The sequence below is a fragment of the Podarcis erhardii genome (assembly GCF_964252035.2).
Source record: "Podarcis erhardii genome assembly, chromosome: 13".
Taxonomy (NCBI): Eukaryota; Metazoa; Chordata; class Lepidosauria; order Squamata; family Lacertidae; genus Podarcis; species Podarcis erhardii.
In genome coordinates, this window is record NC_138502.1 from 15,700,385 (window position 1) to 15,715,945 (window position 15,561).

A 15,561-nucleotide genomic window follows, 5' to 3' on the forward strand; every position below is an offset into this window, starting at 1 on the left:
TTGAATCCAATGGGGCTTACCGCCTGACAAGTTTCTATTTAGAAAGTATGCAGACATTTACTTTAGAGCCAGTCATGCCCCACAATATTCATTTACTTAAAATATTTGTAGCTAAATCAAAAAATTCCAGGATTGTGTCCAGAACTGTGAATAAAACCAATTCACAGGCAACATACAATTAAAAAACTCAAAGAAATAAACATTAAAACTGCAACCCCATCCTTCCTATCGCTCACCCCAATTCCTGTGCCGGTTGCCTGGCAGGCAGATATATGGCAAATACGCGGCTTCTCAGCGCTTCGCCTCCATGTCAGGAAAAGCTTTTTCCTGCTGATGTTTTCTGCCTGTCAAGCAACCTGCTATAGGCAAACAGCCGCTGCGGGGTCGGGCCACGCGCTGAGGAGCGCCTGACGAGGCACTATTTCTGCATGGCATTGAATTGCAGCAGCAAAGAGACACGGGGAGCGGGGAGGCGGCAGGATACGACGCTACCCCAGCAGCAGCAGCAGCAGCAGCAGCGGAGGAGGAAGCCGAAGCCAGCACGCGCTCGCGCTCACTCGCGCGCAAAGGCCTCTGGGCCACGGAACGGAGGGAGGAGAGGTCAGAATGCGGAGAGGATTGTGGGTAAGAGGGGAGGGCAGGAAACGGCCTTCTTCCTTGGGGAGGGAGGTTTCCGGTTCCGGCCGGGCCTGTGTGAGTTGCAGCCTGGCAGTGCCCCCTCCACCCCCCACCCCAGTGGGACCAGAAACGCCCCCCGCGTCCGCAGGGGGCAAGGCGAGGGCCAGGGGGCTTCCCCCCAGCACCAATCCTGCCGCACAAGGAGCAGCCCCTGCCGGGGGCGCGGAGGAGGCTGGGGCAGCGCCACACACCGGTGAGTGCGCCGTCCTGGAGCCAGGCCCCCTCGCCCCCCCCCGCTCGGCCGCATAGGTTGGGCCCCGGGGCCTCCCCGCCAGCCCGGCCCCGCTCCCTCGCTTGGGTTAACTTCCGCCCCATGATTCGCCGCCCCCCCGCCCCGCCCGGCCGGCCAGCCGGCCACTGCGAACTGGGTTCGCCCCCCTCCCGCCCGGTTCGCCTGCGCGACCCGCTCCCTCCGGCCCCTCCCTCTTCTCCTCCTGCATCCAGTAGCCTCACAGCTGGCCCCCAACCAGAAACCTGCGTTATGTCACTTTTCTCCCTTCGCTCCCCTCCCCCCCGCCAACTCATATCCACATCCAACCTCAAGCTGGAATTGTCATCCCATCCATTGACTTTTATCTTTAACCTTATAACCTAGTACGGATTACTGTTGCCTTCAAACCTCTCGTGTATCCGCTGCTTTCCCCGTAGATGTAGTCAGATTCCCACCCCATCCTGCATTTTACCTTGGTGGTCAACTCCACATTACTAATCTAGATCGACCCCAATATAAATGGGGGCTCTTCTACTTACTGCAGGCTTGCAACCCTGCTGCCTTTTGCAAGCACCTTCCCTCACACTGTTTTCTCGTCCTGGTTCTCCCCCCATGCTATTTTATTAATGTCTAGGAAACTGCCTGACACCATTTCAGACTATTAGTCTACTTAGGTCACAGTAGTGGTTTGCAGCAACTGCCCAGAGATTCGGATGGGTCTTTCCCAGACTTCCCTGAATATGGAATAGGTTGATCCTGGGACTTTTTCATAGAATTGTAGAGTTGGAAGGGACCTCAAGGATCATCTTGTCCAACCCTTGCAATGCAAAGTATGTTTTCTGTGTCTGAGCCATGACCCTTCTCTTCGGATGCTTTAAAAAAAAATATGGATGAAGAAAGTGTTACTCAAACCTGAGTGATAACCACCTTCCCAAACAGATTTATTTCTGGCTCCATCCACAGATTGCAGAGGTATAACCCTCACAGCGTGACTCTTGAACCTCAACACACTATTTTTACCCACCACTGACTGGTAAATGTGTTATATTTCTCCTGCCCCTCTGCAGGCCCCAGGTGCATCTTGTACCCTTCCTCATCAGTGTGAGGAATGACTGGACTTCCACAGTTTCTGTTAGAGCCCTCTCTGCTGCCTCCCACCCATTTCTTGCCCGGGGTTATGCAGTACTTTGCTGCCCTGAACTGTAAACTGGCAGAAGCTCTTCAGGTTATGAAGAAAAGGTCATTCTCAGGTCTGCTTAACCAGATCCTTCTGTAATGGGAGATGATGTAATTTTGCACACACACACACACACACACACACACACACCCCAAATTGCTGCACAAAGAGTTTTATCTTGTGCCCCATAGGGATTAAGCAAAATTCCTTATCTGTGCATCTTTTTATGACTAACTCTGTTCCGCTAGTGATGAGGAGGGATAAGGATCTATAGAAAACATTGTAGGCTTGATATTGAAATTTTTGCTTGGCCCTCTATTTCTCTCTCTCTGGCTATGTCACTGGGTGTAGCCCAAACATCTTAACTACATCTGCCTCCTCCCTGATTTGTATGTTTTTCGTACAGGATGCAATTATCATCTGGGAATGTAGCCAATTGAAATATTCTTCATTCATTCTTTCCCCTGTGCCACCACTTGAAAAACTTTCAGGTGTCTCTGTCCCTGCAGCACAACTGCTTTGCCTCAGTTATTGTGTGTTTGAATTGACCCTTTGTGGAGAATTAACAGGCAATTCCTGACTTGGAAAGTGTTCAGGGGAGGGGGATAAAAATGGGGGGGGCTTTCTTGGAGTTAGGGTGTTTCTTAAAGATGCCTTCTACATGTGGGGTTTAATGGGAATCCCCCCTCAAAAGAGAGAGGTAGATTCATGACATTTCCAGATGTATAGGGTTAAACCAACAATGGAACTTGGCTGCCAAGTATCTTAGCAAGCTTAGTTACATAACCCAGAAGTTCTGCCTCCTAATGCTATGGGTTTAAATTGATGCACCAGACTCCCATTTCCTCTCTCAAGGACAGAGGAACCCTAGTTACAGATAGGTAGCCGTGTTGGTCTGCCATAGTCAAAACAAAACAAATTCCTTCCAGTAGCACCTTAAAGACCAACTAAGTCAGTTCTTGGTATGAGCTTTCGTGTGCATGCACACTTCTTCAGATACACTGAAACAGAAGTTTCCAGACCCTTCTATATAGTGAGAAGGTGGGGAGGGGTATTACTCAGAAGGGTGGTGGGAATGGGTGATTGGCAGATAGCTGTGATGAGCCTGTTGACGACTCTTAACGACTGCAATAGGTCTTACAGGAAAAAGCAAGGGGTGAAAAGGTGAAAAATGGCTTTGTCATGTATAATGAGATAAGAATCCAACGTCTTTGTTCAGACCAGGTTTCTCCATGGTTTTAAGTTTGGTGATAAGTTCCTTACAGAGGAACCCTAGTTCACAGCCCTCCACCCTCAATCTCCTTGGTTTCCTGTCCTGCTGCTATATTCCTCCATTGTTGTCATTCTTTGAGTCCAGTCCACACCCCTGAAATCCACTAAGGCCCTCGCAGCCCTCTCCTAGATGATCCTGGTCTCACTTTATCCATGCCTCCATTGTTACCTCCTTTTCTTTACCTCATCCTTGGTACAGTGGTACCTCAGGTGAAATACGCTTCAGGTTACAGACTCCACTAGCCCAGAAATAGTACCTCAGGTTAAGAACTTTGCTCCAGAAATCGCACTGTGGCGGCGCGGCAGCAGCATGAGGCCCTATTAGCTAAAGTGGTGCTTCAGGTTAAGAACAGTTTCAGGTTAAGAACAGACCTCTGGAATGAATTAAGTACGTAACCAGAGGTACCACTGTATTCCATTGTTCCCAGACCTCTGCTTCATTGCCCCATTTAAGGCAGACACTGCACTGTTACCAAAATCCGTATTTTTTAATATAACTCCAGCGATAGGCATTGGGATATGTAAGTGGCTGTAGTAGAATACTCTGCCTCCTTTCAGAGAACTTGGCTTCTATTGTTTCCTGTTGCAGTGCATTCCACTCCTCATGTATGAGAAACATGGAGACCTGAGGTTGGATCCAGACAAAGTTAGTTGAACTTAAGTTCCATTGTTTTCAGAGGGAATTAAGCATGTCTGACTATCTTCTCCCATTGATTTCAGTGAGACCTAAGTAGGTTCAGCTAACATAGTCTGCCTCCAACCCCTGGCTTCTAAATCTTACATCTGCTGCATTATAACCCACCACATTGCCATTTGCCGAATTAGACCAGTTTTCTTTTAAATCTAGGGCAGTTTGTTAATGGAGGGGGTTGGGCTGGAAATGGGTGGTGATAGCAGTGCTGTGTCCTACACAACTTCTTATCTTTGTCTTGCATGGAAAGAAGGGAGGTGGAGAAAGGGTGGGTATTTGGGATTCTTATCTAAGTATTTCCTGATACTTTAAAACTCTGAAAGTTTTCTCTCTGTGTTTAAGTATATATGCAGAAAGTTGGTAAACGCAAGAGGCATTGTAAGTAACTACAAAAATGAGGCAAATTGAAGAACCCACAAGAAGGTTTTTATTTTTTTACTTTCTGAAGTGGCTGACTCCCCACCCCTCCCCCTTTTTCTTGCAGGGGTCTCACGTTTGACTATTCCTTTGTGGAAAGTGCATATTTGGAAGAGAAACTGTGAAGCTTGTGTCCATATAATCAGATGTGGTGATCTTGCATATCACTTTAATTGTTGGTTGTACATACACTCGAAGGCCATAGCATTCCAGGGTGTGCATATATGTGTGATCATTATACTGGAGGCTATGGTTTCCTGCTGTGTCTGTACGAAACAAAACACATCCGTATGTGATCATCATATGTGATGATTTACATCGGGTTTCCTGCTTCCTAAACAGAAGTGCCTTCCAGCCTAATGTGCAAGGCAGTCCTTGAGACGCCCTCCCCCCAAGGGTAAGTCAGCCAGTGCAGTGGGACCGCTCTAAAAGGCCTACATGGCTTGGCCCCTACATCCTCCGGAGGCTACCTGCTTTTCTGTATCCCATTGTGCTCCCCAACATTGGAAGAGGATGGTAACATCCATGCCAGACATTTAAAGCATATGGCTTCCCCCAAAGAATCCTGGGAACTGTAGTTTGATAATTGTAGCTCTATGGTGTTGAACTACAGTTACCAGGATTCTTTGGAGGAAGCTATGTGCTTTAAATGTATGGTGTGGATGTGACCAATGGTGACAATGATTTACCAAATGGTAACCAAATGGTAACTTACTGCAGTGGGCCTGGGTACATGTGTAGTGTCCACCTACGTGGTCGTGAGACTCTTAGGACACATTTGAAATCGAAGGGAAGTGGTGAAAAGCTCTTCTGTTCATGGCTAGATGCTGCAGAAGACCATGTGTTCCCCCTCACTGTGGTAAGTTTCTGCTGGGTAAAATGGTGGCCCATGCTCCCCATCAGTGCCCTCTATTGATGGTCATCAAATGCACCTTTATGGAACTCCCTTTGTAAAGTTACCAGAGACCTAACTGGAGCAAATATTGACAACAGTGCAAGGCTTTTCTGTTTGGAGAGACACATGATAGCCAGAGATAGACAAATAAGATGTTACATATGGATGTTCAAATGGACCTTTTACAGTAGTAACTCGGTTTTCGAACGTAATCCATTCCGGAAGATTGTTTGAGTTCCAAAACGTTCAAAAACTGAAAACCCAATACGGAAAACTCAATACGGAAGCTGCGAAAACTGAGGTACCACTGTACTTACATTTACTTACCTTCCCCTTGTCTTATCAGAAACAGATTGCCGTTATGAAATATAAAATATTCACAACTGGATGAATTTCCATAAGTCATACAGGTTGCAGAATTCTGCATTTAAGGGTGCAGAATACGGGAGGATCTTGAATGCAGAATAGTTTGTATTTTATTATTAAGGCACACACTGTTCTAGATAAGATGGGCAAGTAGGAAAGCATTCAGCCAGAAGGGATGAGAAGCCCACTTCCTTGAGGTACAATCTTTGACGCATCAACCCTATACACATTTTAGTTTGTATCCCTTCATGACCCCTCAAGCCTACCTTATCTTACTGGGTTGCCATAAAACAGGTGGGGGAACGCTCTTCAGCTCAACAGTTATGTTCCCTCAAGGGGTGGGGCAGGTAAAAGTGCCATAGGTGTGCCTCATCTTCAAACAGTTGGATTTTTAGGTACCAGCCCTGCAAAAGCACATCCACCCATCTCTGCATCTAGGCAATTGAGACATTACCACAGTGGCAGAACACCTTTCAGCCAAGCAAAAACCCTTGAGGAGGATACAAATAAGGACTGGGGAAAGGGGCGTGGCCCCAGGGAAAGGGGTGTGGCTTGGGTAGAATTCCAAGGGCTGGGTGGAGAGGGCAGTGCTTGGTCTCTGAGCCTGAGTTCCCCCCATGCCTGTTATAAAATGTGACAGCCCCATGTATGTATGCATGCCTAGAGGGGCATGTATGGGACTATGCCATTCTATAACAATCCTGTGAGGTAGATTAGGCAGAATAAGAGTGGCTGGTTTTAGGCGGCATGAGAAACCTTTTTAGCTGAGTGGGAAGATGGAGTTTTCCATCTTCAAACTTTCTACACTGGCTTTCAGCCCTGGTAACCTACATTGGCAGAGCCCAGCATGTTCGAGCAAGGAAAGCCACTTTGCAGAGGAGTTTGTTTTAAATACGCAAACCCCAAACTTCAGGGACAAGCACGGGCTTCTGAACTCCCCAAAGCGAGCCTTGCCTTGGAATGCTTTGTACCTGTGAGTCCCGTTTTTTAACCTCTGTTTAATACCAGGACTCCATAAATATTCAAAGAACTAATGCTTTAGCTGCATTGGAGCCAACTAGCACTGAATGGGTATAAACCCTGCTTGCCACTCAAAACCTGGAGGATTGTCAAGCTTAGGAGATTGAGTCACCTGTGCTCTCATTGAGAGGAGGAACTAAAGCTGAGAGGCAGCACAGGTGGTTTGAGACATATCCTGGTTTATTTTAAGAATGTTAGAACAGGTAAATGCCATCCATAAAAGGTTTGTGGGGCTAGAGAAACACCCCATGAAGAAAAGTTACAATATTGGGGCCTTTTTAAAAGCAATTAAGGACACAATTGAGGTGTGTAAAATGATGCCAGCATAATACTATAACCCAGGGTCTTCCAATGAAACAGAAGGGTAGGAGATTTAGGACAGACAAAAGGAAGTACTCCTTTACCCCACATGTTCTCTTGGGATTTCCTTGGTGATGATCACAGAGAATAAAGTTCTCCGTGGGTAGCTGTCATGATGACTATATAGTATTTTACCACTTCTGGGATCAGAGACATGCCTCTGTATGCCAGTCTCTGATGGACAACAGCAGAGGAAATAGGTCTTGCCTTCAGGTTCTGCTTATGAGCTCCGCATATGTTTCTGAACAGCCACTACAGAGACTCTATGCTGGACTATTTGGCCTTTAATCTGATGCAGCGAGGTTCTTGTTCTTATACCTGAGACCCTGGAGAGACACAGCCAGTCAGAAGTAGACAATATTAGGTTTGGTGGACAAGTCTGACTGAATATAAGGCAGCACCATGGTTCTTTGCAATTCATTTTAACAACTGGCAACTTTTTCTTTTTTTAAATCAGAAAATTCTTGACCCATCCCATTGTGTAAATGGAACATATCAGATTTATTTTTTTTAATGGAGCCACCACAACAAAGAGTGCTGGTGTCCTGGATATGTCTGGCATGTGTCTACATTGGTATCCCGTTTCTCTCCTTTGTCTAGGCAGTGCCCCCTCCCGGGTGGAGATGGAAGCCAATGCAGCAAGCGACGAGGGTGTGCATTTCCAGAGCTACCCCTTCGACTTCTTGGAGTTCCTGAACCACCAACGCTTTGAACCTATGGAGGCCTACAACCACGAGCACGCCAAAGCAGTCGCCGCCCTCCCCTGCCCACAGCCACAGTACGACTACACCCAGCCGCCCGCTGCCGCCCCACCTGCCCACTTTGACCGTGTCCCCACCGCCGTTGGCACCTCCAAGCCCAAAGCTGAAGGCCCATCCTCCTCCTCTTCCTCGGCTGCCTCTTCTGCCAACGTTCAAGTCAAGAAAGCCGAACCGGGGGCTCCTGCACCACCACAGCAGCAACAACAGCAGCAGCAACAACAACAGCAACAGCAACCACCCTATACTGGTCCAGCAGTGGTGCCAGCAACAGGCCAGCCTCTCTTCGATAGTACAGCAGCGGCTGCAGCCGCTGCCGCTGCCTACAACACTCCTCAGTGGGGCATTGTGGACCTTTCTGGCCACCAGCACCTCTTCAGCAGCCTGAAACGTGGGCAGGCCCCGCCCCCAGCTACAGCCACTGTTGCTACTGACAGCCAGGCGGGCAAAGACGACAAGAACTACTTCCGGCGCTTGAAATATTTCATCGACCGCCGTTTCCCGTGCGGCGTGTGCCAGAAATCCTTCAAGCAGTCGTCCCACCTTGTGCAACACATGTTGGTACATACCGGCGAGCGGCCCTACGAGTGCACCACCTGCGGCCGCACCTACAACCACATTTCCAGCCTCATCCGGCACCGCCGCTGCCACAAGGACACCGAGGATGCCACGGCGGCTGCCAACGCGGCTGCTGCTAACGCAGCCGCGGCAGCAGCCGCTGCTGCAGCCGCTGCCGCAGCTGTTGCCACCAACGCAACTGCTGCTTCTGGTGCCGAGGGAGCAGCTCAGCCTCCTACTCAGAGCGGCAACCCTCAGGTGGTTCCCGCATCCGCTGGGACGGCAGCCGCCTCCGCCCTCAGTGCTGCCATCGCTCAGGCTGAAGGCCCGTTCACCTGCTCTCTCTGCTGGAAGGTGTTCAAGAAACCAAGCCACCTGCACCAGCACCAGATCATCCACACGGGCGAGAAGCCGTTCTCATGCTCCGTCTGCCAGAAGAGCTTCAACCGACGCGAGAGCCTAAAGCGGCACGTGCGGACCCACTCGGATCTCCTGCGAGTGCAGTGCGGGGTTTGCGGCAAGGAGTTCCGGGACGCTTCCTACCTTCTGAAGCACCAGGCTACCCACGCGCCACCCGGAACCTTGCCGCCACGCCCCGAGTACAAGTGCGACATCTGTGGCAAGGGCTATGTGGCTCCCCAGAACCTCCTGCGCCATCGGCAGCTGCAGCACGAGGGAGCCCAGCTGCCCAAGGATGGCACCAACGCCCTGTCCTACCTGCCGCCGGGAGCTTATCTCCTCCCACAAGACCCGCAGGCGACCGGTTCTGACGGCGACACCAAGCCCACATCCTACGGGCTCTTGGGTCACCCGCTGCTGGTGGGGACGGCAGCGGGCAAGAACTTTTGCTGCGGGATCTGCGGCCGCGGCTTTGGGCGCCGGGAGACGCTGAAGCGCCACGAGAGGATCCACACCGGGGAGAAGCCTCACCAGTGCGCCGTGTGTGGAAAACGCTTCCGCGAGTCATTCCACCTCAGCAAACACCACGTGGTGCACACGCGGGAGAGGCCCTACAAGTGCGAGATCTGTGGGAAGGTGTTTGGCTACCCGCAGAGCTTGACCCGCCACAAGCAGATCCACCGGCTGCAGCTGCCTTGCTCTTTGCCACCCATGGGGCCCTCGCTGGCACCCATGGGTCCTTCGCTGCCGCCGCCTCCCGAAGGGCTGACCTACGGCTGCTCTGACTGTGGAGAGCGCTTCCCCGATCTCTTCCACGTCATGAGCCACAAGGAAGTTCACGTGGCCGAGAAGCCATACCCGTGTGACGTCTGCGGCAAGTGCTTTGGCTTCATTGAGAATCTCATGTGGCACAAGCTGGTTCACCAGGCTGCCCCCGAGCGGCTCCTGCCACCGGACGAGACGGCCGCAGCGGTGGCGCCTCTGGAGAACGGACTGGCCAGTGGCGACAACATGACGTCTTTCGAAGACCACCACCCCACCTTGCCCAGCGGGGAGCGCTTTTCCTGCTCCATCTGCGGCCAGACCTTCAAGCATTTCCTGGGCCTTGTGACCCACAAGTACGTTCACCTGGTGCGGCGCACGCTGGCCTGTTCAGTCTGCGGGCAGAGCTTCGCGGGGGCCTATGACCTGCTGCTGCACCGCCGCACCCACCTGCAGAAGCGGCACTTCTCCTGCCCGGTGTGCGGCAAGCGGTTCTGGGAGGCCGCCCTCCTGATGCGCCACCAGCGCTGCCACACCGAGGAGCGCCCTTACCGCTGCACGGTCTGCGGGCGCGGCTTCCTGCGCTCCTGGTACCTGCGCCAGCACAAAGTGGTGCACACCGGCGAGCGGGCCTACAAGTGCGCTCTCTGCAACAAGCGCTTTGCCCAGTCGTCCAGCCTGGCCGAGCACCAGCGCCTCCATGTGGTGGCTCGGCCCCAGCGCTGCCCCACCTGCGGCAAGACCTTCCGCTACCGCAGCAACCTTCTGGAGCACCAGCGGGTGCACCTGGGCGAGAAGGTCTACCGCTGCGACCGCTGCTCCAAGAGCTTCTTCTACCTGTCCTCCATCCTGCGCCACCAGCGCTCCCACGATGCCAAGCGCGAGCTGCGATGCGGGGCCTGCCTCAAGCTCTTCAAAGACCCCAAGTACTTCAGCAAACACGTCCAGGCCCACCAGGGAGGGCGGCCGTTTAAGTGCAGCACCTGTGGAGAAGCCTTCTCCAACACCTATGGCCTCAAGAAACACCGCCACATCCACAAGATGGAGCGCTTTGCCGCCATGGGAGGCCACAAGGAGCAAGCCTAGCGCTGGGGGCAGGGGAAGAAAATCTGGGCGGTCCTTTATCTTGGTACTTGAGGGTGGGAAGAGGAGGCTAGTTCCTGTCTGTTGCAAGCCACAAGGGCAGGCGTTTCCCTGTAGTAAAATGGCAGTAAGATCCTATGTTTGGGGAAGGATATGGGAGAGTCCTCAAGTCACAATTGCATGGGGCAATCCACGGAGAACCAGGGATGCAGCACAGGATTGGTTTACGTAGGTATCCTTCCTGGACCTTGGTTTTCCCCAAACAAATAGCTGTTGCCCTGTCCATCCTGGATTCCCTAGTCTAAACTGATAGGAGAGGATGGCTGTCATAGAAATTACCTTTCTTACCAAGAACGGATGGACATTTATTACCTTTTCCAGGAAGTGGGAGCAGAGGAATGATGTTCTTGTGGAATAATAAGCCTAGATACTGAAAGAGAGAAGACGCCATCTAGGTTCCCATTTACAGGAAGAGATGGCTCTTCCTTTCCTCCATTTAAGTGTTAGAGCCAATTCATAAATTTCAGTAGAGGGCAGGACATGGTACAGTCCTTCAGGAGCGCTTGCCAAATTTTACTGTGAACCCAGCCACCTGATCTATGCCATGTAGGTCTTGCTTCCTTTCTGGAGGAAAGACATTGATTTGGGTGCTTCCTTTACCTCTGACAATGGGCTGCTTTTCCTCTTTCAAATACCTTAGTTGCCCATGGGACCTGGTTGCTGACAGAAGATAGTGTCCCGTCCCCCACCACCATTTACCTGTGTAGGAAATTAGAGGAGCTTGCTTGAACTTTGCATATCGTACAATATGATCTAGATGCTGCCACACCATAAAATATCTACCTGTCTTCCCACCTCCAGGACAGTTACCACTTCATGATGCAGCTGGAGGATCATAAACCCGAATGCTCCCTCACTTTAAAAACAAAACACTCATAGGAAACAAGCGAGTCTGGAGGAAGGGTTCTAGCCTAGCCTTCTCCCCGATACCTTCCACATGCAGGGAATACAGTATTGAATATGAAAGAGCATTCAGATAGGTCATTTCCCCCCTTGTGTATCTTGAAGTGGTGTAGGCCCAGAAAGACTGTACCATGTGGTCTTTTTCCGAATTTTCAAATTGACACACCAGTTAGCTAGTGTGTGTTGCCTTCTTCCTCCTGCCAGAACCTCTCATGGTTGTGGTTGCGTATGAAGCTGAGAGAGAGGAAAGCAAACGTACCTGGTGGCTCTGCATCCCACAGTGAGATAAGTTGCTTTGGGTTGCACAGCACATCCAGTGCTTCACCCCCAGTTCTTCCGCTCCCACAAGCCCACGCTGTTCTTGGCAACACTTTTGGCGCCCTCACATCAGATAAATGGCAGACTTAACTAGTCTGTGGCTGGAGTACCCCACGGGGACTTTTTCATCCTCAGTCTTAAATCATGGACCTTCTTTCCCCCCACCCAAACAGGAATATTGGTCAGGTATGGTCAAAAAGATTCTTCCAAACTCTCTAGCTCCCTGGCGTGGCTCCCCAGCACCCTCTCTGGGCGCCGCTCATCACCCTCTGGTTCTGAACAGGCAGAAGAGGAAGCTGAGTTACTACATGCAACCAAAGAGTTCTAAGAGCACGCCCCCTTGTGGACGGTGGACACCAGGTGGTTCGCCTCTCCCTCTCCCTCGTGATCCAAGTTGACCTTCTACATCTAATAAGACAGTTGTGACGGGAAACGTTATTGCTTTTCCATGTTGGAGCGTGAAGACTTTCTTTCAGGTGGCAATACCAAAGGTGCCTCCTTGCCATTTCTGGTCTACATCCCTGCATCTGCATCCATAGTTCCTACTTTGGTGAGATGGACAGTCCAAGGATAGGAGGACCCAAAGATGCTTTTATTATTCCAGTGTGGTTGCCCAGTGCCTGGAAGAAGAGGGAAAGGGGGATGTTGCCAAAGTTGCAGAGATGCCTGGGGATAGAGAATCGTGATAGAAATGGACTCGGCTGTGGGGTGGGGCGTTCCTTTAAAGGAAACCTCGCGGAATTTGGTGACCCAGTGTCCTATTTGACGAAGAGTGTGAAGAACAGAAAGGAGATGGGAAGAGGGTTCAGCCTGTTATTTTCCAGCCTCGGTTCCACATTTCCTATGTTGGGTCAACTCCAGGGGGAAACTCTTTGTCCATGTTGAGTCAGGCCCAGTTATCTTAATGTCTCTGACAGACTGAAATACTACTGACTAATGTCCTGCCTCCATAAGTGGCTGATACTGGATGTTCTCTTTCTTGTTTTATCTTTATACTAAAGTTTTAAGGCCTGAACGTGTAGCTGAAATTCAGTGGATTCTCCCCATGGTGGTGGATATAACTCTCCCTGCCTTACATGGAAACTTTCCATATAGAATTTTCCCTCCCTGACTTTGTAATTTGCCAATAGAGCTGAGTTTAATATTAGATTCTCCTCCCTCCTTATGAATACAAGTGTATCTTGTTTATACCATACCTGCTTCGTAGGAAGAGCTGCTTCTGCGTTGAGTTGAGCATGGTTTCCACGGAAACCCCACGGAAAGATGTGGTAACCCCAAAACTGATGACCTGTTCTCACACTAAAGGCTGTTGTTTATACCATCTACTTTTATTACCCAGGAATAACAAGCGAGTTCACAACAACTAATCTAGTAGATGATTTGTCTGTCCAATTGTTTTAAGTGTAGGTTCCCAAATGGACGATGGAGCATGACAGGGTGAAACAAGTCTTATGCATTCCCAGGTGACCTAAGACAAAAATACTATGTATCGAAACCACAACATAACATTGTTTCACACATAACAGGATTTCCAATGGATTTTTTTCCCTCCAGAATAATTTACAGGCCTAAAATATAGAAGACAAATTTCCATACAGCTATGGAATTCCTGTTTCAGTCACAGAATTTATGCTAATATATTCAGCCAGGCCTTTCCTATGAGAATGGTGTTCTGTTTCCTACAGTTGACAAAATGTAGTCTCGACTTTCATCCTAAATTTTTAAAAGTTCTTTAAAAAGAAAAGAAAAAAAGGTTTTAACGTTTTCTGACCTTAGAAGAGCAGCTACTCCATCTTAACACCCCTTAATCACCTCCTGTATTCACAATGATTAGAAAGTAGCAAGAGAGAGTTCGCCTCCCCACTCACACTTTTAATTTTTTTATTTACAGGTGAAGAGAGGGAGCTGAGGGCAAAATGGCTCTCTTTGCTTCCAGCCAAAATTCTAATGCCAGAGAGCAGAGAACTCTGCTCATCTGCCTGCTGTCACTTGTAAGATCAGGTTTGCTTAAGAAATGAAGCTTGTGCCCACTCTTCATTCTAGGAGTGGTTTGATTTTTCCAAGTATGTTTCCCTGTTCTCCGTTGTAGTTTGGTTTGGATAGTTGGTGCGATGTGAAATTGTCATGCCTCACTCTCGTGTGAAAGATGCTATTTAAAAAAGAGCTGAACAGCACTTCTAATTTTCCTCTATTAAGAGGTCATGGGATTAGAGAGTAAGAGGTGGCATTCTATGGCTTGAATTCTGTGGGAAAGTTCTGTAGGGACTAAGGTCAAACACAGCTGTTCCAGGTTTTAATTCTGGTTGGGCAATGGGATCCTTTTGAAGACGCAGTTGGAGTGTGCGATCAAGACTTGCCAACTAACCTTCCCACTTCACTGCTCTGCCTTTTATATAAATATACCTGGATGGATTCTTAGCTCTGAAGTGTGTGCATCACTAGGATGCTGGCTGTCCTACAGATTCTCATCACCCCTGATGCCTTGCCTGCTGTGAACGGGAATTGTGAAGATCCTCCTGTCTTTTCCAAGCATCAGACCTGATGTTTTAAGATGCCGCAAGACACACAATCATCTGAACTTCCATCAGCCCTCCAGTTCATTGGGGAACATGGATTCTCTGGTTCTGACAGCGGGCGATGTTTTCCCATGCTCCCCACTCATCCCAAACTGGGAGATGGACATTTTTGAGACAGGACTCAAACATTCCCAGACCAGTGACTGTTGCGATCTCTGAAAAGAGTCCTGCCGCAGATAGGATCCAACCCATTGCAATCATGTTAGCAAGATGACTTTTTATATTAATACAGATCTATAAATACATACGTTTATATATAAATACTTCTTTTTCTAACTACCCCTTTCTCCCATTGGCCATAGGAAGTGCAGTACTTTTGGTGCCAAGATTCAAGTCCCTTATGATAACGTGTACTAAAATATAATATGTATAGGACCCCCTCATTGTCCATGCAGCTGATGGGCCTGGACCGCTATAACCTGTCCCGTCCTCCTTGGTGGTGCCCCTTTGGGAACTGTACAGCGTGTGTTTTTCTCAGTCGGGGTTAGGGGAATGGGAGCGTGTGTTTGTGTTTTAAACCAAGCTATTGTTTTAAAGGTGTCTGATTTACGATGTACAGACTAAACAAACATTAAAAAAATAAGAATTGGAAAGCGTATGTCCCATGCATTGAGGGGGCTCCAGATTTGCTTGTTTTGCTAACTGTTGGTGTGGAGGGAGCTTCACTTTAAGAATCCCAAGTAGCTAGACCACTGAAGTGTTGGGACTATGTAAAGGGCAGAAGAACATGAGGGCTTGTAGATCCCAAACAACTGCAGCAAAAAAAGGAGATGGATACCCACAGTGGCTAGTATCAGGTTATCAGAGCTTGAAACTTTGATATGAGCTGGGCTGTGGGAAGAGCAGAATCCTATACCCAGCCGCAGGAGAAAGATCAAGGTGGGTTTGCCAGAAATCTTGCACAGTCTTCTATTAGAAGAGGTTTTCTGCCGTCCTGGGGTCCCACCTTCCTCCTTTAGCCAATCAGGGCAGTGGGTAGGGCTTTCTTACTCTTAAGTGAGGTGCCTCGGCTACATGAGCCACAGCTCTCCAACAAGTTGGTATGAAGAAGTACGCA

At 49.5% G+C, this 15,561-nt stretch overlaps 1 protein-coding gene across 1 annotated transcript; it reads left to right on the top strand.

The window, feature by feature from the left end:
- The first annotated feature begins 596 nt into the window (after positions 1–596).
- On the top strand, positions 597–15,097 carry ZNF865 (zinc finger protein 865). The gene is made up of 2 exons (XM_081837272.1): positions 597–871; positions 7,688–15,097. The coding sequence occupies exons 1-2, from the start codon at positions 607–609 to the stop codon at positions 10,648–10,650; spliced, it is 3,228 nt and encodes a 1,075-aa protein (XP_081693398.1). The 5' UTR covers positions 597–606; the 3' UTR covers positions 10,651–15,097.
- The last annotated feature ends 464 nt before the right edge of the window (positions 15,098–15,561 follow it).